The following is a 26,832-nucleotide window of genomic DNA, read 5'->3' as shown; positions in this document are numbered from 1 at the left end:
CAGTAATGTTTATCATTTGAAGTCAGAACTTTTTTGCACTCTAAATGGGTTTGAACACAATCCTAGGGAATAATCTGCACACCAGTTCTTGTTCAAAATGATTAAATCAAATTGTTTGGTGTAAGGTGCAGCAGGTCTTCTTTAGAAATCTATGGAGGAAGTAGAGGAAACTGTGTCACCGCCCACTCTAGTTGATGTTATAAGGCCAGTTGGACCATATCAGTAGACCTAGAGGTTGTTATGTCATGCCTCTCAAATTATTTCTAGAATACCAACGTTTTAGACGACTCTAATTCTGAATCCTCACAAGTTAGAATCATGAAAGGTGAGTCCTAAAAATATTTAGTGAAACATCTGCTGACTGAATTTAATGTTTTTACACTCAGATAATATTAAACTGTTGTTATTTTTTTTATAGCGTTTAGTATCTTCTCCATCTGGGTGCTTATCAACCTGCTGCTTCTGAAGAGCTCATCATGTGCCGCTGACTCAAGTGTTGGTAAGTGACTTTTCTTTCTCCCATCAAATCACATCTTTATTGTTTAGACTGAGAGTCTGAGAAGTGTGAGGTTGTGGTTATTATAATAATAGTGTATTTTATGATGAAAGTTTTGTCTTTCTTTCATATAAAGCGTGAAGTACAAAACTGAGATACTGTAAATATTTGCTGAGTCATAATGAGTTACATTATATTATCCCCCCAACACCTGAACTGTTGCTTGTTATGTAACTTCAATTTCTCTTAGCTATTTGGATAAGTATAAAAAGAACAAGCATTGTCTTTGAACAGTAAGTTTTTTAACAGTCATGAGTGACTGATAAAGTATAAAACTGTTTATTTCAATGCCTGAACTTTGTGCAGAAACATAACTGAAAACTGGGGTTAGGGGTCAAAGTCTAAAACTGTTCAAAACATGTGTGAGGATAACATGTCTAAGTTAAGCAAAATTAAGTATAAGGTTCAGCAAACCCACACAAGGTTGCAGATGTGACCTTTGTAACATGTGAATGGGTTGTGGCTTAAAGGACAACTTCGGTATTTTTCAACCTGGGCCCTATTTCCCCATGTGTATGTGTGCATATGATTTATAGGTACCACTCGTTCTAAAATTGGTTCAGTATTGAGCCGCGAAACGAGCTAAAATGGTAATGGGGGCAAATGCGTCCCGTATAAAAGTGCTTTTTTTCGCCACTGACCGGTTCAGATCGCCAGTGCTATCTCTGTAAATAGCATGCTAACTTAGCCTTTCCCTTACCTCTGGGCTTTGTGATGTCACGAGCTTTGCTCCACTGTGTCTTTAGCTCTCTCTACTCGTGGGACAGCCGTTTTCTTGAGGAAGAGGTGTTTCGGGATTGGATGTCTTCTCTTCTTCGGCTGGCAGTAGTCATCTTGGGAGAAGTGAGCACTGCAGACCCGATGGCCTGCAAGGCGCAGTGTCTGGAGAGGAGTGTTAGCATCCATTTGTAGCACAACTAGCCACAACTTCAGCATCTCGCCGTCCGACAAAGGCAGCCTATGAAAGCTGTACGGGGTGTTGCGCGACATCCTGTTCTTTCGTTCAGGAAAAAGGCCCGTTTATTTGAGCACTCCAAAAACTCCGGTAACACTCCAGGGGGTAACACGTAAAAGACTCCGTCCTCTGACTCTTCTAGCGTAACACACAGTTCAGATAGCACTGGCGATCTGAACCGGTCAGTGGCGAACAAAAGTACTTTTATACGGGACGCATTTGCCCCCATTACCATTTTAGGTCGTTTCGCGGCTCAATACTGAACCAATTTTAGAACGAGTGGTACCCATGAATCATACGCACACATACACATGGGGAAATAGAGCCCAGGTTGAAAAATACCGAAGTTGTCCTTTAATGGTAAACCTAGAATTACAAAAACTCCTGTGAGCCACTTCAGAATATTCTCGTCTCACTGTTTTATGCTGTGACAATGCTGTGGTAATGTTCTGGGTTAAAATGATCCCCTGAAACATATAACATAAAATCTAGCAGGAATTTTCGCAAATCTGGGGTTACCATCTAGGGGTCCATGTCATTGGTCCGACAGCCCATTGGTTCGAAATCCCATTAGTCCGACTGTCCGCGGTGCTGAACGGCTCGCGGCGGGCGTATGGTGCGCTGCGACCTCTGGGTCAGCTGGGAAAGGCTTGAGGCGGAGCAGGCTCACGGCTTATGTGTTTGTCACTTTCTTTTTCATTTTAACCCACACCATGATCTTTTCCTAACCCTAACCAAGTGGTTTTTGTGCCTAAACCTAACCAGACCTCAACCACAGGGCATCATGATGATTTCGGAACGGACTTCAGAACAATGGGTTTAATATGGTCAGAACAATGGGATGTCGAACCAATGGGCTGTCGGACCAATGGGCAGTTCCCACCATGTAGACCATTAGCTGTTAGCTCCGGACTAGCCGCCTCCATGTTGAGATCTGTGTGTTGACAATTCTGCCCCAGACTCTGAGTCATACCCTGCATTCATGTTATGTTGGTATAATTGTAAAAATCAGTTCTGGACCGGGACAACAACAACAGTTTTTTGCTCACATGTGATTTGTAATATGGAATTAGGTTGTAGCCGTGAGCTGCTGTCCATGTAGAGTGACCAAGATTAGTTAGAGAAGGTATTTATTAGCATTAGTCAGGTTAAGCCATATATTAATAGTTTTAGGGGGATATACTACAGCAGCAACAAGTCTTGGACAAAATGACTTTGTACTAGAAAGCTTCAGATGTTTTTAATGTGTTGTTTAGATGCTCTGAGCAATAAAATACAGCACATCTTCTTTGTGATGTTCATAGTGTTTCCACGTTACGACTTAAAGCTCCTGAACACAGCAAAGTCAGAAGTGTGACCTCCCAAGTCGGGAAATTGGACCGACCGAGGAGCACATAAATGCAGCATTAGATATGCTCTGAATGTCGCATACAGCTCCTTTAAATTTCCAGGCCCAGTAGGGTCACAGTTTCTGATGGGCTGAATTGTGACCTTTATTCTACTGAGCCTCTGTTGACCCCTGATTAGGTTTTTGGTGTGATTCAGTCTTGAACAAAGGTGTCAAGCAGGTGAGTGGGGGCAGCAGGGAAAGACAGAGCTGAAGACACATGAGCTCACAGGCAGGTACAGGTTCCAATTTTACAGTTTACACAGTTTACATTTATGAACTTTCTTCCTTTAGACACCGAAATCAATTTGTCTTTCATGAAGAGTAGGCATGCCTATCTGTCCCTTTGTTCACAGCTAAATGAGGAAGAAAAAGCTGCAGTGTCTCATTATCTCATTGAACAGGAAGGACAGGAAGCCATAATACAACGGCAGAAAGTGTTAAAGATATGGGGAGGTGGTTGTGGTAGAAGGCTGTAACTTTCAGCAGCAACATCTAATTTAGTTACAGTTCCTATAAAGAGACTGAATTCTGTGTCAAAGAAGCTTCCTGATAAACACTTTTTAACCTTTATGCAGGGTAGTTTCACCCCTTTAACATTTAGGCCATCAGTGGTTACATTTTTGGGGTTATGGTTGTGTGAATTACCAACAGTTTAGGGTTGGTTTTTAGGATTTAATGCGACACGAGCTGTATGTATCCACACACACAATTATATGTAATAAACACTTTAAGGTTTTCTGTGTTTGTCTTTGGCTTCAGTATCATTCTGAATCATTATAGCATCTGAACTATCGGCCATTTAGCTCAGCAGGGGCCACATTTTATTGATTATTCATTCATAGAAAGTAAGATGATCTTTCTCTTCATTTGCAGTGAACCCCTGTTGTTACTACCCTTGCCAGAACTCAGGAGTGTGTGTCAGATTTGGTGCAGATCGCTACGAATGTGACTGCACTCGCACTGGCTTCTATGGGAAGAACTGCTCTGTTCGTAAGTACAAAATTTTAACCTACTTTACAAACTAAAAAGCACCAGCCAAAGGTGACCTGACCACACAAAAGTTTTTTTTCTCATTAATGGCTTAGAAAAAACTTTTGCGTGGTCAGGTCAGGGCCGGACTGGGACAAAAATTCAGGCCGGGAGTCATACATCCACCCAGGCCACCCAATCCACACATTACATGCTCACACAGGTGCACGTATGGGCTAAGTAATCACCAAAGCTCATTATTCCAGACTGACAGTCACACAACAACTCTATTAAACACAACTTTAACAGCAACCCTACTCATAGTCCTTCTCTTCCCTACCCTCACCAAATGTGCCCCTCAATAAACCAGGACTCGTATATGAATGGGTATTATGCTGAACTAAACAACATGATTGTATTATTTTGTCAGCAAATCATTTTGATGTCAGCTGATCATAATCAATATGGCAACACCCATATTCAATGCAACAGTAAAACACGTAAAAATATAAGTCAGCTGCAACTTCAACTTATCTGATATCTTATTTCAGTAACATCAGATAGATATTGAAAACTTTTGAACTTAGACAGATAAGAGTCCCCTAACTGTTTCAGCCTGCGCTGCTCTGTACAAAATGGAACCAAATGGACCCTTACGGGTTAATTTGGCTCTTATAGCTTATCATCAATCATTTATTTGGCCTCGGGTCGGTCCCCATCCTCCCCGGACCTCATGTTGAGAATAACCAGTTTTCTTACTTTTCTATGTTAACTTACTTGTTGCAGCATCACCATTTGACGACGTCACGGTGCTGCTGGGGGGGGGCACCTATCATTTCTGACAGCGGGCGGGCTCTCTGCTAGCCGGCACGGCCACCTGCGCTGCACAGCCGCTGCAGAGCGCACCTTAAAAAAATAAAATTAAAAAAAAGACAGGCAGGCCAGAGCAGACCACTTGCGGGCCAGGCCACCGGGGAACTCCCCGGTTCTCCCGTGGGCCAGTCCGGGCCTGGGTCAAAGAGCATGGATACCAAGAGGCGAAGCTCCGTTGAATTTTTGCCAACAGCCACTAGGGGCGCTGCCGCCATTTTGGACTGTTGAGCTTGAACTGTTGCGCCCAGACAACATGCAAGATGTCAAGGAGAGAGGAAAAAAAAAAGTAAAAGAAAACATGTAGTGCAATTAACTGCAACAACTATCAGTGGAACACCCCGCACCTGGCCTTCCACCGTTTCCCGAAGGATCCCGACAGGTAAGAACTCCTGAGGTGTACGTTTTAAAGTGTTTTAATATCAATTTAATATGCCAGTTTTGGAGGGAAGATAACACTATTTTAACTAGAAACACATTAATGGCGACGTCACATAGTCAGGAATAAAGATTTATATATACAGTACAGGCCAAAAGTTTGGACACACCTTCTCATTCAATGCGTTTTCTTTATTTTCATGACTATTTACATTGTAGATTCTCACTGAAGGCATCAGAACTATGAATGAACACATGTGGAGTTATGTACTTAACAAAAAAAGGTGAAATAACTGAAAACATGTTTTATATTCTAGTTTCTTCAAAATAGCCACCCTTTGCTCTGATTACTGCTTTGCACACTCTTGGCATTCTCTCCATGAGCTTCAAGAGGTAGTCACCTGAAATGGTTTCCACTTCACAGTTGTGCCTTATCAGGGTAAATTAGTGGAATTTCTTGCTTTATCAGTGGGGTTGGGACCATCAGTTGTGTTGTGCAGAAGTCAGGTTAATACACAGCCGACAGCCCTATTGGACAACTGTTAAAATTCATATTATGGCAAGAACTAATCAGCTAACTAAAGAAAAACGAGTGGCCATCATTACTTTAAGAAATGAAGGTCAGTCAGTCCGGAAAATTGCAAAAACTTTAAATGTGTCCCCAAGTGGAGTCGCAAAAACCATCAGGCGCTACAACGAAACTGGCACACATGAGGACCGACCCAGGAAAGGAAGACCAAGAGTCACCTCTGCTTCTGAGGATAAGTTCATCCGAGTCACCCGCCTCAGAAATCGCAAGTTAACAGCAGCTCAGATCAGAGACCAGATGAATGCCACACAGAGTTCTAGCAGCAGACCCATCTCTAGAACAACTGTTAAGAGGAGACTGCGCCAATCAGGCCTTCATGGTCAAATAGCTGCTAGGAAACCACTGCTAAGGAGAGGCAACAAGCAGAAGAGATTTGTTTGGGCCAAGAAACACAAGGAATGGACATTAGACCAGTGGAAATCTGTGCTTTGGTCTGATGAGTCCAAATTTGAGATCTTTGGTTCCAACCGCCGTGTCTTTGTGAGACGCAGAAAAGGTGAACGGATGGATTCCACATGCCTGGTTCCCACTGTGAAGCATGGAGGAGGAGGTGTGATGGTGTGGGGGTGTTTTGCTGGTGACACTGTTGGGGATTTATTCAAAATTGAAGGCACACTGAACCAGCATGGCTACCACAGCATCCTGCAGCGACATGCCATCCCATCCGGTTTGCGTTTAGTTGGACCATCATTTATTTTTCAACAGGACAATGACCCCAAACACACCTCCAGGCTGTGTAAGGGCTATTTGACCAAGAAGGAGAGTGATGGAGTGCTGCGGCAGATGACCTGGCCTCCACAGTCACCGGACCTGAACCCAATCCAGATGGTTTGGGGTGAGCTGGACCGCAGAGTGAAGGCAAAGGGGCCAACAAGTGCTAAACACCTCTGGGAACTCCTTCAAGACTGTTGGAAAACCATTTCAGGTGACTACCTCTTGAAGCTCATGGAGAGAATGCCAAGAGTGTGCAAAGCAGTAATCAGAGCAAAGGGTGGCTATTTTGAAGAAACTAGAATATAAAACATGTTTTCAGTTATTTCACCTTTTTTTGTTAAGTACATAACTCCACATGTGTTCATTCATAGTTTTGATGCCTTCAGTGAGAATTTACAATGTAAATAGTCATGAAAATAAAGAAAACGCATTGAATGAGAAGGTGTGTCCAAACTTTTGGCCTGTACTGTATATATATATATATATATATATATATATATATACACACACACACACACACATATAGGCTATATGTATGTACCTATGTGTATATATATGTATGTAGGCTATGTATGTATGTATGTAGGCCTATATATCTATAGGCCTATATATATATATATATACACATATATATCTATATCTATCTATCTATCTATCTATCTATTTATATATAGCCTATATATATGGCCTCTTGGACCATTATTATCAGAACTGATTACTGCTTTAGCATTAAAATATATCATATTAAAATAGCCTATATATTATTATTATTACTGTCCCCTTACTGTACAAACTGTAAATAAATCTTTATTCCTGACTATGTGACGTCGCCATTAATGTGTTTCTAGTTAAAAAAAAAATTTATTTTATTTTATTTTTTTATTTTTTTTGTAGATTGGCTTATGGGGTGATTTTGAAGGAGTAATTAAGTTAATCTTCTCATAAGTGGATGTAATATGTAGAGATGCCATCTCAGCCGTTTTTCTTCGTTTTTTTTTTTTAAAGTCTATATTTTGCTTTACAAAAACGTGAAAAGCAGCTGTGACCAAGCTATCACGAGGTGAGTAGCATTGTAAGCATAATTAATAGCGATATACTTCAGTTTGTCTGTGTGTTTTTGTATGCAACCGGGTCTGCTGCGGTCTGCTGACAGTCCAAAATGGCGGCGGTAGGACGAAACCATGGGCGAGTCTGTTGCTATGGGGCGTTCTATTAAGCTTCGCCTCTTGGTGTCCATGCTCTTTGCCTGGGTCAGGTTACGAAACAGCCAAAGGGATGTTTCGTAACCTGACCACACAAAAGTTTTTTCTCATTAATGGCTTAGAATTTATCTGCATCTATTTTGATTTAATCTTTGTTTAAGCAGAAGATTCTCATTGAGACAGGCATAAATAAAAACACACAGTTACACAGATAAATATCACAAAATCGGACAAAATAAAAAGGAAGTAAAGTAGAAGGAACTCACAACTCAAAGGAGAACTTTAAAAGACTTAGTTTCGTAACCAGGTAGCTTAAAAAAACATAGACGTCTTAAGGAATATATCTCAAATTCTGTCATTCTGAATTTCAAAGAATAGAACTCTTTTAGTTTCAAGTCATTCTGCAACACACTCCATGCCAATCCCTGCATTGACACAGAAAGCATATTAAAGTCTTAAGAATAGCCTCAGCTTTTTCTCTGCACATGGCTTAAAAGTGAGGTAGTCATCAGTCATAAAACCCAGACATTAACAACCTTTATTTCACTTTCCTCTTTAAAATAAATGATGTATTTACATTTGTCACAACCCCCTTACAAGGGGTGCTTTATTAGAGGTGATATTAATATTACAAATTATTTATTCTTGATCTTTGTGTGTAGCGGAGCTCTGGACAAGAGTTCGTCTCATGCTTAAGCCGAGTCCTGCAGTGGTTCACTTCATCCTCACCCACTTCAAGTTGTTCTGGGACCTCGTCAACAGCACCTTCCTGCGAGACACATTCATGAGATTAGTGCTGATAGGTAAGTACAAAAGGTTCAAGAAAAAAATAAACTAAAACCGCTGAAAACGTCACTCAAACAGCAGAATCACGGACAGCAGCAAATATATCGACATGGGTTCCTTGCAGCTACCATGTGCTTTAGTTGTTCTCTGTTATTTATATTTACAATATAGTTTTGGATTCAAGAGTTTGGGTTTTACCAGCCTTGATGTACAGTACAGGCCAAAAGTTTGGACACACCTTCTCATTCAATGCGTTTTCTTTATTTTCATGACTATTTACATTGTAGATTCTCACTAAAGGCATCAAAACTATGAATGAACACATGTGGAGTTATGTACTTAACAAAAAAAGGTGAAATAACTGAAAACATGTTTTATATTCTAGTTTCTTCAAAATAGCCACCCTTTGCTCTGATTACTGCTTTGCACACTCTTGGCATTCTCTCAATGAGCTTCAAGAGGTAGTCACCTGAAATGGTCATGAAAATAAAGAAAACACATTGAATGAGAAGGTGTGTCCAAACTTTTGGCCTGTACTGTATTTGAAGATGGGGACACATTTTGTTGAATATATGAAAAGCCTCACACACATCCATTGCACCACCGTGTTATATTTACCGGTGGCAAGTTACATTGTGATATCAATATTGTGCTATGAAGTAAATTTTCTGGGGAAAAAAAGAAAGTTAGAAGAAAAACTGTTCATGAATAGAAAAGCTAGATGGGCATGTCTGTTATTGGCTAATCCAGTAAATGAAATACCTGACAGATTAAGGTCCTTCATCACATTAAGATTATCAATATGACAATATTGCCTACGATTGTAATTGTAATAATATGAATATACATTATTTGCCATTTAGTTTTATACATGACATTTTTGTAAGTTAAAGCTACTCTTACCTTTCTTGCATTTCACACAGCACTTAGAAAAAATTTGAACATCCACAACTCCCGCCTCATTCCAAAGTCCCATCCTCCTCCTGCAACTCCACCTCCCTCCAAAGGCCTACTCCCCCCTCCTCCATTACATCCTCATTATGTCTATGATAGACGTAGGCGTTGGCAAGGTAAGGTTAGACACACAGAAGAGGAGAGCGAGTGTAATGTTACAACCAAGACAGTCAAACGCAACCCCAGAGTTTTACAACTCAGCCAGAGTCAGTGATGACTGATGAGTTTTAAAATAAGGTTACAGTGCTAACGTTAGATAGTAGCGTTAATGTTACTAGTGAGTGGAAACGCACAAGGAAGATAACGTTAATGTTTCAGAGGCTTGCTTATGGTAGTCCGTCGTATCCGATGATGACATTCTGCTTCTTCTTTTGGTGAGTTCTGAGGTGACTATGAAGTCCAATGCATGAGCCACAAGGTCTATTACAGTGAGGGCATCGGTAATTGTTGTTGCCTTGGCTGCAGTGACCATCTTCCTCCCCTGGCGCTTCCTTTCCCTCGCCTCACTCCTCTCCTCTTCCAGGTGCTGAAGGCCAGCTTGGCAAAGTCTCCTCCAGAGAGGACGGTCCATGGCAGTGCTTTCCAGCTGTGTGTGCTGTATCCCACACTTCTTGAGCGTTGTTTTGAGCTACGCTACAGTAGGCTAACGTTAGCCATTAGCAACTGGATACTGTGTTGTCATATAACGTTATAGGTTATATTTGAAGCAAACTAAACATAACGTTACCTGTCCTGCACAGTCAAACGCAACCCAGGAGTTTGAAACTTATCCGGGGGTCAGTGATGACTGATGAGTTTTATAATATAACGTTAACGCTAACGTTAGATAGTACTGGTGACTGGCAACAAACAAGACAGTAGGAGCAACTGGATGCTGTGTTGTCATATATGAATGAATATTAGGCGAGCGGTTACATCAGTTGGAGGCCCCCACGTGGGGAAGAGAGACAGGACGCTCGGCCAATCATTGCATTTGGCCCAAAGCAACGATTGGTCATAAGTTTCTTAGAACCATATGAGAATGGTATAATTATGAGTTTTTATCTCTAGTGGAATTCACTTACATTTTAGTGTGCCATCAGCTTATTAATGGCATTTTAACCTAAACAAAGAAAAGTGTAAAATTTCCAGAAAGGTACGTGTTGCTTTAAAAGAACATGATGAAATCCAACAATTCAGGGCTGCTGGAAATGCATCAGGTTAACTACACAGAACATCAACAAGTTTCTAAAGTTCCCATTTGTTTGAAATGCCACATGGTTGACACACTGGATGTGAATCGCCCAGCAAGATAGAGTCAGTACTACTTGAAATATATTGCTGAATCAGAAGCTCTTTTAAATAAGGCCGGGTGGAGTACTGGTGTTACTCTTTCTGAGAAACACATGTTGTTATCTTACAAATAAAAGGAAGTGAGACGTCTCCACAAAGGAGGCAGTAATTAATCTAAAATCAAGTTTAGAGTGCGCTAAGACTTTGTGTCCTGATGCAGAGCAAGTTTCGAAAGCAAAAGATTATTTGAACCCACTAAAAAGGAACTAGACCTAAATAATCATTAAGATTTCCTGTGCTAAATATTTTCATAGTCACATTTCTCACTTTGAGCTGTTATATTTCATGAGAAAAAAGATGGAGTTTAAGTGACATGTTCCTTTCTACTTACTTCATTGTCAGTGTATCCTGTGAACAGAAAAAAATCACATGTCACAAATACATAGTTTAATTTACAAAAATAGGCTGAATTATTTTTTAAATTAGCTGGGCACTGTAGTTTTTAACAAACATCGCTCGAACAGGAGTAAAGTGTAAATTTGTTAGGGACTATTTTCAGCTGCAGATTAATATACGTTTACAGCTGCAGGACAGTGCATGTAGGCTGAAGAGAAATAAACTACAGTGCCCAGGTTTATTGTAGTGCAAAAGTGTGGCTAAATTATGTGTTTTAATAGATTTTAAACAACTATGTAGCTTTGTGCAATTAGCATTTGTAGCTAGTAGAATCAGTTCAGTTGGTTTTGGACTTTTCATGGGATCTGTTAACAAAAACATACATGTAATACATCAACAGCCTTATTCCTGTATCCTAAAGAACATCAGGCTACTAACACAGGGATTAATTAGGTGTTCAAACATGGTGGTTCATTCATTCCAGTGAATCAGCAAACTTGGAAAATAAACAAAAAAAGAAATAAATAGTAAACTATATATTTTCACCTTCTCCCAAAGTCAGGAGTGACCTTATTCCAAGCCCTCCAACCTACAACACCAAATATGGATACCTTAGCTGGGAGTCCTACTACAACGCCTCCTACTACACCCGTCTCCTCCCTCCTGTGCCCAAAGACTGCCCTTTGCCGATGGGAACTAAAGGTGAGACCTTCTAACTATAAACAGACAATCGTGCCCCTGAGGAGATCTTTAAATGTTTCTTTCTCTACAGGTAAACCAGAGCTTCCTGATCCCAAAGTGTTGGCCGAGAGGTTTTTTAGGAGAAAGACATTCAGGCCGGACCCCCAGGGAACCAATGTGATGTTTGCCTTCATGGCCCAACACTTCACCCACCAGTTTTTCAAGACAAACCAAAAAGCTCAAGGTGGCTTCACCAAGGCTTTAGGACATGGGGTGAGACACATACTGACACTTCAGCCATCAGCTACGACCAGGATTTGATTATTATTAAACAATAAAACCTAAGAGTTGGGAATAATGTACATTACTCTGTCATATATTGTTTTGAATATATTTGACTTTAAATGTATTGCCACATATGTATTTTTCTCCTACTCACTCAGGTAGATGCAGGTAATATCTATGGAGACAACCTCATGCGACAGCTTCAACTCCGGCTTCATGAAGATGGAAAACTTAAATATCAGGTTATTATAGCCAGCCATTTTAACATTTAATCTTGTTTAATAGACAGGATTTTATTTGGGATATCTACCATCCAGTTATTACTTGTCTTAATTTTATTTTTTAAGAAATCCAAAATTAAAAACCATACCAGATATTCATAATGTAAATTCAATGGATAGCCACAATTTTTTGTGGATAGCTGCATTTGTAATGTTTGTAGCCATAATTGTGGTTTTAGAAAAAATCCAAAATGAAAAATAATTCTAGATATCCATATGTAACTTTTAAATATGCAAAAAAAAAAAAAAAAAGAACTGGCACTATGACCAAAAAAAAATATTCAATTTTAGATATCTTAAATTAAATTAAGTCCAGTAAAACTTCGATTGTAAATATCTGAAATTGATTATTTTTTTCCTAGATAAATATTATATTTCAGGTATCCAGAATTACCCAAAATAAATTATTAATTAATCCTGATTTTTTTTGTTTGTTTGTTTGTTTTGGTCAACAATATTGCATACTTACATAATCACAGTTAGTGTTTAATGTCATCGGTGTCATCTCGTCATAGTCTCGTGTTAGTCATGGGAAAAAAGGGTCGTTGACCAACATATTTAACCATAGCTTTTGTTATTAACACTGAGCTTAATCTTGCATATCTAAAGGGTGGCAACTTCCCACAAGGTTCTGAGAATGCAGTGGCACAGTTTCCTGGTAGCAGTGATGATGATAAAGTGATTAACCATCTTCATTTTAATGGCACTCTTCTCGGGGATTTGGACTCATAATAAGACACATCTGTTCTGTCGTAGCCAGTCACAATAGTAGTAGTACAATAACAGTTATATAACCTGTACACCACAGAGCCAACTATGGCATACATTTAAGTTTATCAAGAAATAGTCGAGAAAATTAGGTATTCAGAAATTTAAAGTACTTCTCTCACTATTGTTTGTTCACAGTTAGTAAATGGTGAGGTGTACCCTCCTTCAGTATCTGAAGTCCCTGTGGACATGGTTTATCCTGAGAGTTTCCCTCCAGAGAAGCGTCTGGTCATGGGTCAGGAGCTGTTTGGCCTCCTGCCGGGCCTCACCATGTACGCCACCATATGGCTGAGAGAGCACAACAGAGTCTGTGACATCCTGAAGGCAGAACATCCCACCTGGGATGATGAGCAGCTCTTCCAGACCGCCAGACTCATCATCATTGGTGAGGAGCTCACGAGTAAATGTGTTCAGTTGAAGTAAAATGTTTGTGTCAGAATCTACAAACGTTCTTCCTCTGTGACAGAAAGATTGGAGTATATATTGCTGCCTTGTCACAAGATACAATTTTTGTCAGTGTTGCTTGAAAAATGACTTTCAGGATTAGTCAGTTAGCAACACACTGCAGCTGCCTTTAAATTTCTGTCCATCGTTGCAGCTTTAATTGTTTTTGCAGGTTCAAATTTCCATCTTCAATCTTCTTTAAATGTTTTTTTCCCCTAAAGTTTGTCTCAGTGTGTGACATGAAGTGATGACATTTGCTTTTGCCTACCAGGTGAGATCATCAACATCATAATAGAAGAGTACGTGCAGCACCTGAGTGGTTACTATCTGGACCTGAAGTTCGATCCCACTCTGCTCTTCAACTCACGTTTCCAGTACAGCAACCGCATCGCTCTGGAGTTTGTCCACCTCTACCACTGGCACCCACTGATGCCCGACAGCTTCCTCATTGACGGAGAAGAAATCCCATACTCCCAGTTCATGCACAACACCTCCCTCCTCTTGCACTACGGGGTGGAGAAACTGGTGGATGCCTTCTCTCGACAACCTGCAGGACAGGTAGATCAGAACCATCTACTTACGGTTTACATGAATTCAGTGTTAGGGTTACAAGTGGAGCCACAGTTTTGTTGGTGTAGGTAATTTTTTTTTTAGATGTGAAGTACAGTGAACAAGTCTTGTACTTTAGTGCACTTTTAAAGAACTTTTACTTTACTAGACTATTTGCATTTAATGTTACTGTGTACTTCTACATCACTATATTTCAGAGGCAAATATTTTGCTTTCTACTGTACTCAATTTATGTGTCAGCTGTAGTTACTTGGTACATTTCAAATTAAAGTCTGACATAAAAATATGTACTATCGTCTTATAAACTATTCAATATTTGACCAGATGTTTTCAGACTGCTTACGAAAGAGGCAGCTGAGGTGCGTAATCTGATGTCTTAGATATCTATGAGTAGAGAGATTTCCTGTCCAAAACTATCCAACATTTAACAAAAAAACAACAACAACAACAAAAAAAAAAACGTCAGAGGAAAGTCAAGAAAAGCAAAACAACACATATTTGTGTAGTGGAGCATGTTTATTTCTCTGCCCTGCCCCATTAATCATCTCACAACCCCTCCAACCCAGTCTCACTCCAAAGTCGTCGAATGCTTGGACAGTGACTTCTGGCATCATTCCCTGATGAAAAAAGCCATCCTTTCACATTGGCATGATATGCAGCCGGTCGCTGCTCTACTTTAACGGCGGCCGTTGGCATCAGGGGGAAACGCAGTGGGACGAGAACAGGAGGTAAAGCGGCAAAAGTCCAAGTACGGCAGGCGGGAGGGGTGGTGGATGGGTCGAACAACCACTGACCTTCACCTGAGAGAGCAGTGTTTGCTTCCCGAGAAAGCCAAACCCTGTTCTTTTTCCCAAAACCTAACCACATGCTTGTGTTGCCTAAACTTAACCACGTGTGTGTGTGTGTGTTGGCAAAAGTAACCATGCGCGTTTGTTGTGGAAGGAAAAATTATCAATTTACAGTGTTGCACTGACATAGTGCATTTATTTTGAAAGAGACTGTATGTAAACGGTTCATTTTACTATGAAAACCAAAGTGTATTTTGAAAGAAGACAATGCATGTAACAGGCAGAACTTGACACGGCGTCCCAGAACATCAACAACCAACGCACCCAGGGTACCTTTCGCATCATATCTGGCGTTGAAAATCAATGACCAAATGTCGATATGTGACGAGGTCAGAGTGAGAATGTGTTGACGCCTCAGATTTTACCTTGTGACCCTTTGACGGGGCCTGGCCCCTAGGTTTGGAACCACTGGACCAGACTATCTACAGTAAATGCATGTTAAGTTGTTGAAACTAGCTTGAAAACAACTACAACAGTGAAATGCTACTTTTGCAGTGATGCATCAGTATTCACAATTTTACTGCAGATCAAGTACTTCTGATACTTTACAGATGATACTACTGTACTTCTACTCGAGTAGGATTTTGAATGTAGCTTTTCAACGTGCACTGGAGTATTGGCAACTTTTACTTTTCAGTAAAAAGGACCTTAATACTTGTTCCATCACTGAAAGATTATAATGACTTGATGTTGTTCAACAGCTGCAAAATGAATCTTTTACAATTATAGGTGGATAAACCACTGGTGATAGTTTCAGCTTCTGACTCAGGCATTTATCACAGTAGATGTCATACATAGATATGACAGGAAATGCTGCTAAGGAAGTTGAGCTTGTTATTTATTATCTGCTGCATACCAGCTCTTCTCTGAGCTCCATGCATTGAAAAGATGTTGTCATTGATATGTAAAACCTCAGTGTCCAATGAGTTCAACTGTCAGGATGCAAATATTTGTCATTAAAAGAATCCTACAGACAGATTAAAGACATGTAGTGACCATACGAAATAAAGTAAGATACTGTGACCAGAGGGTGAGGACTGGGACCATTTCAGAGTCATTTTTTCCAGTTTGACACAAAGGGATAGTCGAGACAAGATTTCCAAGTTGTAACAATAATGTTCATTAATTATATGAACTAATAATAAGATGTAAGAATAATTCTTTGTTGGCGACCATAAAAACATATGTGACAGTCTTAGGAGAAACTAAAACCCAAACATCTAAAAACAAGTGACTGTGTAAGAAGAACTAAGAACTACTAGTCAGGGCAAAGGGTTGCTGTCTACCAAGCCAGGGGAAATTTAGGGGAAGACGCACTCAGGCCTAAACAAAAAAAGGGAGTGAGGTCACACACAGAGAGACATGCAAAACGAAAGATAAGTACAAGGTGAAAACACAGACACAAACACTCCACCGTGCAAAAGGAGTGGATGCATGCCCCAACCCTCCCTTACTCAGTCAGGTTTCAGCCGAAAAAATAAAGAAAAAAACACTTAAACTGCCACAGAAATAAAACACTTAAAAAATAAGCCCTGGGCAAGACAGTAGTCTGCAAGAAAAGGGGGAAAAATACAATTAACCAAAGCCCCCCTTGATGTAAATTAAAGGGAAGTTTCAGGGATATTAAAGGAGAGTGTTGTGAGTTTTACCTTAACACTCATTAAATGGGTTAAATCAGCTCCTACTAAAGGCAAGAACAGGCATTCACCTCTTTAAGACAAACATCAAACCCAGGGAGTGAGCTGGTGAAACTCTGGCCTACAACACTGAATCATCAATAAATTTTACAGTCCACATGCAGGACACCAAAGCATACAAATCAAAGACACAAAGGAAATAGCTTAAATTTACACTTCAGCATAACTCACCACAGGAATGAGGAGCAGTGTCTTTGCAGCCTGAGGATTTGCATGGTGTATGTATGTCTGACCTTTAAGGTAGCTCAGCCAACCCCACTACATTAGACTCGTTGAAGATGAGCCAGGCCTGCGTAGATTCAGTCACCCGCGATTGCTGCACAATACAAGCCAGTTAGTTTTGTGTCCGACTTCATCCCAAATTGCTCTGACCTCATACAAAAGTGGACAGCGATAATCTCACGAGAGGAAGGCAGATGCAGTTTTTAGAGCTAGGTGCTGCTGTTGCTCTCGACCAACTGCAAGACCCGGAGCATGATGGGAAACGCCTGGCTCTCACCTGATCAAACAGCTAATTGGTTTGGATGTTGACTGTAAAGCATTTTGATAAGTCAGTCTGTCATTATTAAAATGATTGGAGACTGAGAATAAACTGATATATGAGTCTGATAATATCTTATTAAATTGACATCATATCTGACAGGATGTGAGTATTTCTGTGACTTCCTGTACGGACTGAAGGCTGCTGAAAACTGGGGGGAAACTGCCTGACTTGACCGCAGCTTTTTGTCCCCTCCTCCAGCTGCAGCCGCCTGCTCTCGTCCACTTTCCAGGCTATGCGCAGTTCATCTCAAACAAGCCTAATATTATACTTGGAGACACTTTTGCATGACTCATCTGCTCTGTTACGTATCACATCGATGATTTCTGCTCAGGAATGTATGAAAGTTCAAACAACTGCGGCAACTATCTCATGCAGACCACAGCGATGGTAAAACATGCAACCTGACACGCATTCAAAACCACTAAACCACTTATAATTAATCCACACGAAAGCAGACTTCCCCTCACAACCACTTCCTAAAACCCAGCGAGAAATAATCTCATTGATCTTATCAGCAGCATCCTGTGCATGCAAAGTGTTATTGTTGTTTGCTGACATCTAAGATCGCTGAGTGTTTGTTTTCTGGCTGATGGTCCTACTATTACCAGTCCATTAAAATCACATTTGTAGTAATTTTTCTGTCTGTGTTTCAGATAGGTGGAGGTCGTAACTCTAATGACATAGTGCTCAGAGTGGCGGAGATGGTCATCAGAGAGTCGCGAGCAACACGTGTGCGGCCCTTCAATGAATACAGGAAGAGGTTCAACCTGAAGCCATACACCTCTTTTTATGAGTTTACTGGTAAGCGGGAGTATTTCACATGCACATAGAGTAATACAGCATTTGGAATTTTGATTTCAAGTTTATTTAAACTGGATAAACATCACATCTGGTATTTAGTACGGCAGCATCTGAGACATACAGTCTATGGTGTAACATAATAAAGCTGTACTCTCTTTTCCAACCAGGTGACATGGAAATAGCCAGAGATTTAGAGGAGCTCTACGGTGACATCGATGCTTTGGAGTTCTACCCCGGTGTCATGCTGGAGAAAACACGTCCCAACAGGCTGTTTGGTGAGAGTATGGTGGAGATGGGTGCTCCCTTCTCCCTGAAAGGCCTGCTGGGAAACCCCATCTGCTCCCCTGAGTACTGGAAGCCCAGCACCTTTGGGGGCGAGACCGGCTTCAACATCGTCAAAACTTCCACTTTGAAGAAACTGGTGTGCCTCAACACCAAGTGGTGTCCATACGTGGACTTCCATGTTCCACGAAATGAGGAGGAGGCAAAACCAAGGGAACCATCCACTGAGCTTTAATTAATATTCACCTGGTGGTTTGTGATTTGGTGGCATGGTAGTGCAGTGGTTAGCACTGTCACCTCACAGCAGGAGAGTTCCTGTTTTGAATCCAGGGTGGGGGAGTCCCTCTGTGTGGAGTTTGCATGTTCTCCCTGTGTCACCGTGGGTTTTCTCTGGGTACTCCAGCTTCCTCCCACAGTCCAGAGACATGCAGGTTAATTGGTGACTCTAAATTGGCTGTAGGTGTGAATGTGAGTGTGAATGGTTGTCTGTCTCTATGTGTCAGCCCTGTGATAGTCTGGCGATAGGCTCCAGCCCCTAACAGGATAAGTGGTTACAGATAATGAATGAATGAATGAATGAGTGATCTGTGATTTGATTAATCAGCTTTATTTCTTTACTGACTGAGGGAGCTATTAACATGTCAATGTGCTATAAAGTCAAGTCATAATTCCATTTAAGAGACAGCTCATCCCCCAAAACACATTTTTCCTCTTACCTGTAGTGCTATTTAAAAATCTAGATCGTTTTGGTGTGAGTTGCAGAGTGTTGGAGATACTGGCTGTAGAGACGTCTGCCTTCTCTCTAATGATTAATGGTGCTCGAAACAATACTTGAAAAACTCGACAGCAATGTTTCTTTCCAGGAAACATGAGCTGGTTACTCAAGATAATCCACAGACCTTGTTGTGAGCAGTTTTATTTCGGAACTATTTTCTTTCTACTTAGCTACACCCACTACTGTGCAGAGGGAAGTGTGCATCCACTGCTAGCTCACTGAGCACCACTGAGCTGGAGAGGATTACAGCTCATCTGAAAAAGGTGCCAGTAACATTTACATCTCACGCTGTCACAAGCACAAGCCTCTCATCCATGAGTAGATACACGCTTCCTTTTGTGCAGTGAAACGGTTGGAGGGTGTGGTTCAGTAGTGAGAAAATAGCTCCTACATGAAAGTGCTCACAACAAGGTCTGTTGGTTAACTTGAGTAATCGGGTCATGATTACTGGAAAGACACATTGCTGTTGAGTTGTTCAAATGTAGTTTTTGGTGAGTTGAAAACCACAAGCCGAGTGCCATCTAGTTCCATTATATTGGAGAGATAGCCGACCTCTCTAAGGCTGATATCTCCAACACTTGACAACTCACACCAAAATGATCTAGATCTAGATTGATAAACAGCACTACAGGTATGAAGAAAAATATGTAGTTTTGATTTTGGGGTGAACTGTCCCTTTAAAATTAAGTTCAGGAGTTAAGTTATTGTAATACTACATGTGCTGACTCAGTAGTTCCAATCATGCCTGCAGTGAATGACAGACTTTACATTTAAGCAGGACTGCCTCTCAAAATTACAGCTTACAAATTCCATAGTTTCTACAGCAAGACAATTTCTGTGGATCTCTGAAATATATTTTAATTTCCTAATGGTTTAACTCGGTGGGACTATTTTGCTTTAGTTATTATTGTGTATTTTATTTTACTCTGTTTTTTCCTTTTTTAGAGGAGTTTTTACATCACTATATTTTCTTGAACACAGAAAAAATACCTAACATTACTGTAAAAAAAAAAAAACCTGTTCAAAGAAAAGAGTGAATATACTGTATATTAAATCGCCAAAAGTGAAATGGCTTAAGATATAGAAGAAATAATGATCTGTACAGTTATTTCTCATATATCTCATTTTGGATAAGATTACACCCCATGAATGTTTGTAATCTCTGCTAAAAAGAAAATGAAGTTTGCCACACCACTGGGGGGGCAAGTGCCTTGCTCAAGAGCACCTTTGTATGTGAAAAGGGTGCAGACTGAAACGGCTGTGGCTCAGAAGGTAGCGCAGGTCGTCCACTAATTGGAAGATGCCATTCGGCTCCTGCAGTCTGAAGTATCCCTGGGCAAGATACTGAACCCCAAACTGCTTCTGGTAGCTGTTCCATTAGTGTGTTTGAGTGTGTGTGAATGGGTGAATGTGACATGTAGTGAAAAAGCACTGAGTGGCCGGAAGACTAGAAAGGCATTATACGAGTGCAGTCCATTTACCATTAAACCAGTCCAATTCTGCTCTGCAACAGCAATGATTAGATCCCTCACTGGATTCCCAGCTACAGTAACTCTACTGGTTGAGACGGATGCACCACTGCTGGGAATTTGATCCAAGTTTGTGCAGCGGTGGGTTACCTCAACACTTCCAGGGCTTCAGTTGTATAAACCTGTGTGTGTGTATGCATGTGTGTGTCCTTGCTTTCTCATAATAAAAACTGTTATCAAATCAATCAATAGAAGTCTGAAAATGTCCTTCAGTGTGATACTGGTATAACCGAGGACTCAAATATAAGACTCGACACGAAATACAGATTGAGTACTTAGCAAGCAGAGGTATCAAAAAACATTCGGCGAAGATATGGCAAAAACAAAACTGAACCAGGTCAATTACCAAAAAAAGTTTCACTAGGGGATAAATACTGGGACGCTGGACGCTGAGGTACTAAAATGAACTGGCACAAATAAAACACAGGGTGAGGAAAGGGTCATGAGGGGACAAGTGAAACTGATCAGGGTGGGGTACGTAATTATACAGATGAGAAACAGCAGGAAATTAAATTATCTGAAATGAGAAAAAAGATTATCATACAAAACAAAACAGTAATTAGTTATTAACAGAGTTGGGTATAATGCGTTACAAAGTAACGTTACAAAGTAACGCAAAGTACTTTGTAATGAACTTTGTTACAAAGTAACGCGTTAGAGTACTTTGATTACTTTTTGCAGTAACGAGTAACCTAACACGTCAGTTTGCTGTTTGAGTAATCAAATACTTAAGTACATTTTCAAACAAGACATCAGTTACTTCCGTTACTTTTAGAACGCTGGTCCTTCAGCTCCGAAACAGCAACGGCTGTCGTTTGGTTCTAATAACGGAGAAAACGTTAAACCTATCAGTCTGAAAGAAGCCACGGAGCTTGTGGCTCGCTACGTGGTCGGAGAAATGCTGCCGTTGTCTATGGTGGAGTCTTAATAGGTGGAGTAGGACTCGCTGACAGACATATTTCAGACTCAGGACTTGCATTATGCCTGGTACACGCTACACGCTGATACTCACCAATTATCCCCGGTCGTCTTTCACGCCGTGTGTGATGTCATAAGGTTATTCTTGTCCTGTTTTTATTAGATTCACTATTATTTGAGTCACTGCCAAAACTGTGTCTGTTCATGTGCCAGCCGACATGTTGTTGTCGTCACCTAAAAGCTTCAGCAGATGGCAGGAGCTACATTTGAAGCGCCACACGTAAACTGTCAAGCTACTGTATCTTCCACAGGAAGTTCTGACAAATGTTTCAGAATAAAAGCCTATTTAGAAAATGGAGGGATTCTCTCAGCTGAGGTTATAAGGGGCTTTTAATGAAATGACGGTGCAATATGTTAACTTTATAAAGACAACGGAGCCGATAAAAAGTAAATATATTATTGTTTCTTAAATAGCGATGATGTGAAGGTGATGAAGAAGTCTCCAATGACACCATCTTGCTTGCATAAAGAAAGGTTTATTACAAGAAGTAAACCATCATTTCCCCTTTTTACTCTGTGTGGTAACATCCCTAGAGGAAATATTAAAAACGCTGGGGTGGTGTTGTCATACAGTTGTCTAGGGCAGCAGATCGCTTTGTGTTTCTACTGGTCAAAGTGACAGCTGTGATGGGAGAACTGGATCTCAGTGAAGGGCAAGTGGTCCATAACTTTAATTTTGGAGACAAAAAAATGTAGGCTTAGCGCCCTGTGGTCCGTTGCCCAATAGGAAATGTAGAATACTCAAAAGTACTTTAAAAGTGCTTGAGTTACTTTTCTTAGGGAGTAACGTTGGAGGTACTTTTAAAGTAATTGAGTTACTTTACTCAGGGAGTAACGCAGTAAAGTAACTTTACTCAGGGAGTAACGCAGTAAAGTAACTGGTTACTTTTTTTTTTTTAAAAAGTAACGCAGTAACGTACTTTGATTACTTTTAAAGTAACCCTTACCCAACACTGGTTATTAATATCTAGAAATTAAAAAAAGATCAGGAGTATCTGATCTAAGTTCATATTTACATAGTGATTTGAGTAGCTAAATTACTTTTTGTCATATTTTGTGTAGTTTATTATTAAAACTACAAACAATTTTGGGCCATAAAAGAAATTCTTCTTTATTTTATTTTACCATTGCATCTTTACTGTAAATGAACCTCCTTTGATCAAAATCATCACTATTAATTATTGCTATTTACTACGAGAAGTTGTTGCATGCCTTTCTAGCCACCTTTCTTGTGGACTTTGTTTCTGGGTTTGTGTTTTTCATGTATTCATTCATGTTTAGTCTGATTTATTTTGTAGGTTAACTCCTACACGTATTATGTCTGGTTTTACTTCCTGCTTTCGTGTGTTTTCCCACGTTTGTGATAGCCTGTTCTGCCCTGATTAGTTTCACCTGTTCCTTGTTTACACCCTCCTTTCCCTGTGTATTGATGGACTGAGAGTCTCATCCTACTCTCCAATGTGCTATGTGTGAGCTCAGTCCTGCGTGTTCTTTAATGAAGCAATAGGAGAAGATATTCGGTCTCAGTTAATGTAGTTTATTAAGCAGTAAAGGAATAAAATTACAGAGCTCTGGGTCTCAACTTCACGTCCCTGACGAACAACAAAGGTGTGTCAGTTCACGAAGTCTGACCTCCTGTCCTTTCCCTGACCCAGTATATTTGAGCGTAACAGAGTGTCATTGTGCACGCAAGGCGTTGTCCTCTTCTCATTGGCAGTTCCACTTCCTCCTTCACCACACCACGCCCCTGCCTCGTGTTAATCTGACTCCTTCCCGCTGGCGGTGGGGGCGTGGTTCCTGTTTTGAAAGACAAGAGAACAACACAACTCCCTACACGTGCTGTACCTTACTATCTGTATATCACTTTCTATTCTTTTTACCATATATGAAACTAATTATCTAAGCATTGCGGTATGTGCTCCTCAGACTTCATGTCTCTTCCTCTCCTGTACTTCTCCACTTCTGCAAAGCAAACACATTCAGATCAGCTGAAATCATCTCAGTATTCTCATTGTTCACACATCTAAAACTTATATATTGAAACACAACTTATAGTAAAACACATAACATCATTCTATTCCCAACAGTATTTAGGGTTTGTGTTTTGGAACCAGTTTCAATATTAAAGCTTACTTTTTATTTATCTTGTTTTTTTATCTCGTGTATCTTTGTTGTTTGTTTTTGTCAGTTTTTATCACATGTACATTGACACATTGATCATGTTCTACAAAGTCTTTTGAAGTATTTTTTGTAGGCAGCTTCAGTAAACCAAATCAGCTTTGCTGTAATTGAACTTCGTCCAGTGTGAAGTAATTGGTTGCTTGCAAAGCTACACTTGAAAATAGCTTCCCCATCACTGGTAACAGAACAAAACAGTACTTTTTAAATTCAAATAGAGTTTTTAGTTACGTTAGTGACGTAGCTCTGGTGATCACTCAATCCACCACTGTGGTGCAAACTGAAATATTTCAACAACCACTTGATGGATTGCTATAAATATTTACAGACATTAATCATCCTCAGAGGATGAATCTTAGTGACAATGATTACAACATGTGTGGTTTTTTGTGTGCTAATTATCAAATATTAACATACTAAAAGGCCAAACTAAGATGATGAACATATTACCTTCTTAGCATTAGCATGTTAGCATTGTTATTGTGAACATATTAGCATGCTGACATTAATATTTAGCTCATAGCAGCGCTCCGTGACGCAGTACAGCCTCACATAGCTGCTAGCAGGGCTGTAGACTCTTAGGGCCAGATCCTCAAAAGGATTGCACTGCTTTTGCGACCGCTAAACCTGTGCAAATGAGAGAAAAAAATAGCGTGCAATCCACAAAGCACACGCAAAGGGTGAAATGCACGCAAACTGAACACAAACTGCACTGCCACTTCTAGCTGCGCCGGTCCAATTTGCATGCATGTGAATTAGGGAATATTCATAAATTCTGCGCAAAATTGCCCCCTTCTTATGCAAATAAGCCTCATTGCAAATACCACCTAATCCACAAAGACCAGCGCTAATTTCCACAGGCAGTAAAGCGGTGCTATTTAACGCCAGTGAGACCCGTGTATTAAATCCGCGCAATTTCTCTTTCTCCCTCTCTCACCCTCTCTCTCACACGCAAAATGATTGCAAATTTCACTCAGTTGGTGGTAACTGTGGAGCATCGCCTATATAAGGGCTGTCATGCCAGGACTCCGGTAATCATGGCAGCAGTGATTGTAGCCAGGCACCATAATGGCAGGCGCCCACCAGAAAGGATTTATCGGAAGAGAGTATCACTTTTTGATTTAAGTGACAATGAAATCATTTGCAGATACCGGTTGCCAGGCCGCATGATCCTTGCGCTACTAGATGACATCAAGGATGACATTGAGCCTGCCACCCAGAGATCCCATGCTTTACCTGGCATTGTCAAATTAGTGTCTACTAGTGATGCGCGGATGGGCTCTGACGGCACCCGATTCCGCATCTATCCATCAATCATCCATCCACCACCCATCCGAGCAAATTAATTTTCTGTAATTACAGACCCGCATCCACCCGCACCCGCATGTTTATATTATCAGGAAAGATTAGATCCTGACCGATCCCGTCAGCTGACTGACATTAAAATAATCAATAAAATGGCACCGTTACTCCGTGCGTAAAGGCGCACGTTGGCACTCTTAATGAGGAGACACTCATTTCTGCTGCCGCGGGGATCACTGTGTTAAATAAACCCTTCCACATGACACATTTAAAGAGTATGCTTGCCCAGCCAATCATACATTATTTATCAGCGGGATATAAGCATGATGATATAGAGGGCCTATTGTATTGCACACACAAGTAGGCTCATTTCACATTTTAGAGCATGCAATACATTTTCCCCTCATTAATGTTTGTCAAAGCAATTTGTAAACTTTGTTTTTAAAGGGTGCGATTTAAATAAAAGTTATTATTAGGCTATTATTTTCACCCGCCCATAACCCATCTGCCATTAATCAGATTGTTCATTTTTATCACCCGATCGACCTGGCAGTTATAACTGCCATCCGCGCATCTCTAGTGTCTACACGACAGGTTCTTGCATCTGGCTCTTTCCAGAACCCCATTGCAGGCGTCTCAGGGCTCTCACAGTCATCCATCAGCAGGGCCATGTGCCGCAAATTGCGCTCAGCTGCCAAACTTTGTGGGCGTGTTAGCGCCGGCATATGATTAGAGCAAATTCTTTTGAGGATAAGGCGCTAAAACAGGGCAGATTGCGTGAGCTAATTCTGCGCAAATAATGGCGCTATTAGCAGGAGCAATCCATTCTTTGTGGATCTGGCCCTTAGTCTTGTTGCATTTTGTGCGTGTTATAAGTGAGTTTCAGTACAACTTGGATTAAGAAAAAAACCCACATTCACAGTACTAAATAGTTAAATCTGATTGAGTTCTCACACTGATGGGCCGACAGGATGAAGAGGGTGGTGTAACAACATCTATACCTGAGAAAACAGACCACAGACTAGACGTCTGTAGTTTTGCTGATGTCTCAAGAGAGCAGACAGAGTTACTTCTCTGTTCCATGTTAAATTTAGCTGTTGCAACTTATCAGTAATGTGCAATGTGTGGAGCGTGACACTGAAACTGCCATGTAATGGTGGCCCCCATGCTGAATGTGATGTACTGCACAGCATGCCTCTGCTACAGTAAGAGATAAAACCATTCATCAAATCAAGTTACATCAGTTACTGTGGTGCTGAAGGAGAATTCATTATGGTTCAAAATTTAGGATGCAAAACAGCTATAAATAAGGAGTTCAGAATTTGCTGCTCTCCTTATGTTTTTATAAAGACGCATCTAAATAAATTTTAACTGTATGATGCACTAAAACAAAGACATTTTTAATGGCAGCAAAAGTATGGCTGCACTGACCTCTGTGGGTTACAGGTTATTGCCTCATGTCTACCAGTGTGGTCGCTTGTCACAGCACATCACTATGGGGGGTTGAACATTTCAGCTGCTACAGTAGATGGCAACAAAACCCAGATTTTCAGCCTGTGTTTCTAGGCCTTTACAAGAGAGACATTTTGACATAGAAAATCACAGATGCAAATAGTAAAATTAATGATGACTGAAATCTGTTTAGCTGCTTCAGTTTTAGGATCTTGGTATTGTGTATGCTGGCTCACTGTTTCATGACAGTCATCAATGGTATTAGTAATAGCAACTGTGGTTTTCCTATTACATCCAGTCTGTCATGACCCGTAAAGCTACCTGAATTCATGTTTATTTGTTGTCTCAATATTTACTGTTATTTTGGTACCATTGTCTCATCTCAT

The 26,832-nt window shown here is 40.5% G+C and overlaps 1 protein-coding gene and 1 long non-coding RNA gene across 2 annotated transcripts; one reads left to right on the top strand and one right to left on the bottom strand.

Moving 5' to 3' along the window:
- The first annotated feature begins 213 nt into the window (after window positions 1–213).
- ptgs1 (prostaglandin-endoperoxide synthase 1) lies at window positions 214–20,721 on the top strand. The gene is made up of 11 exons (XM_033618714.2): window positions 214–325; window positions 419–499; window positions 3,775–3,891; window positions 8,286–8,426; window positions 11,590–11,733; window positions 11,804–11,985; window positions 12,156–12,239; window positions 13,185–13,431; window positions 13,762–14,048; window positions 17,803–17,950; window positions 18,118–20,721. Exons 1-11 carry the CDS (start codon window positions 319–321, stop codon window positions 18,465–18,467), a joined length of 1,788 nt encoding a protein of 595 aa, XP_033474605.2. The 5' UTR covers window positions 214–318; the 3' UTR covers window positions 18,468–20,721.
- Window positions 20,722–23,035: 2,314 nt separating this feature from the next.
- LOC144464253 (uncharacterized) lies at window positions 23,036–23,691 on the bottom strand. Its single transcript, XR_013492004.1, has 2 exons — window positions 23,395–23,691; window positions 23,036–23,311 (listed from the first exon to the last, which is right to left on the bottom strand). It is a non-coding gene; the product is annotated as an uncharacterized LOC144464253 (long non-coding RNA).
- Between the last annotated feature and the right edge of the window lie 3,141 nt (window positions 23,692–26,832).

This window comes from Epinephelus lanceolatus, chromosome 9 (genome assembly GCF_041903045.1).
Source record: "Epinephelus lanceolatus isolate andai-2023 chromosome 9, ASM4190304v1, whole genome shotgun sequence".
NCBI lineage: Eukaryota > Metazoa > Chordata > Actinopteri > Perciformes > Serranidae > Epinephelus > Epinephelus lanceolatus.
The sequence above is the reverse complement of the archived record's forward strand: the minus strand, read 5'-3'. Positions and strand labels throughout refer to the sequence as shown.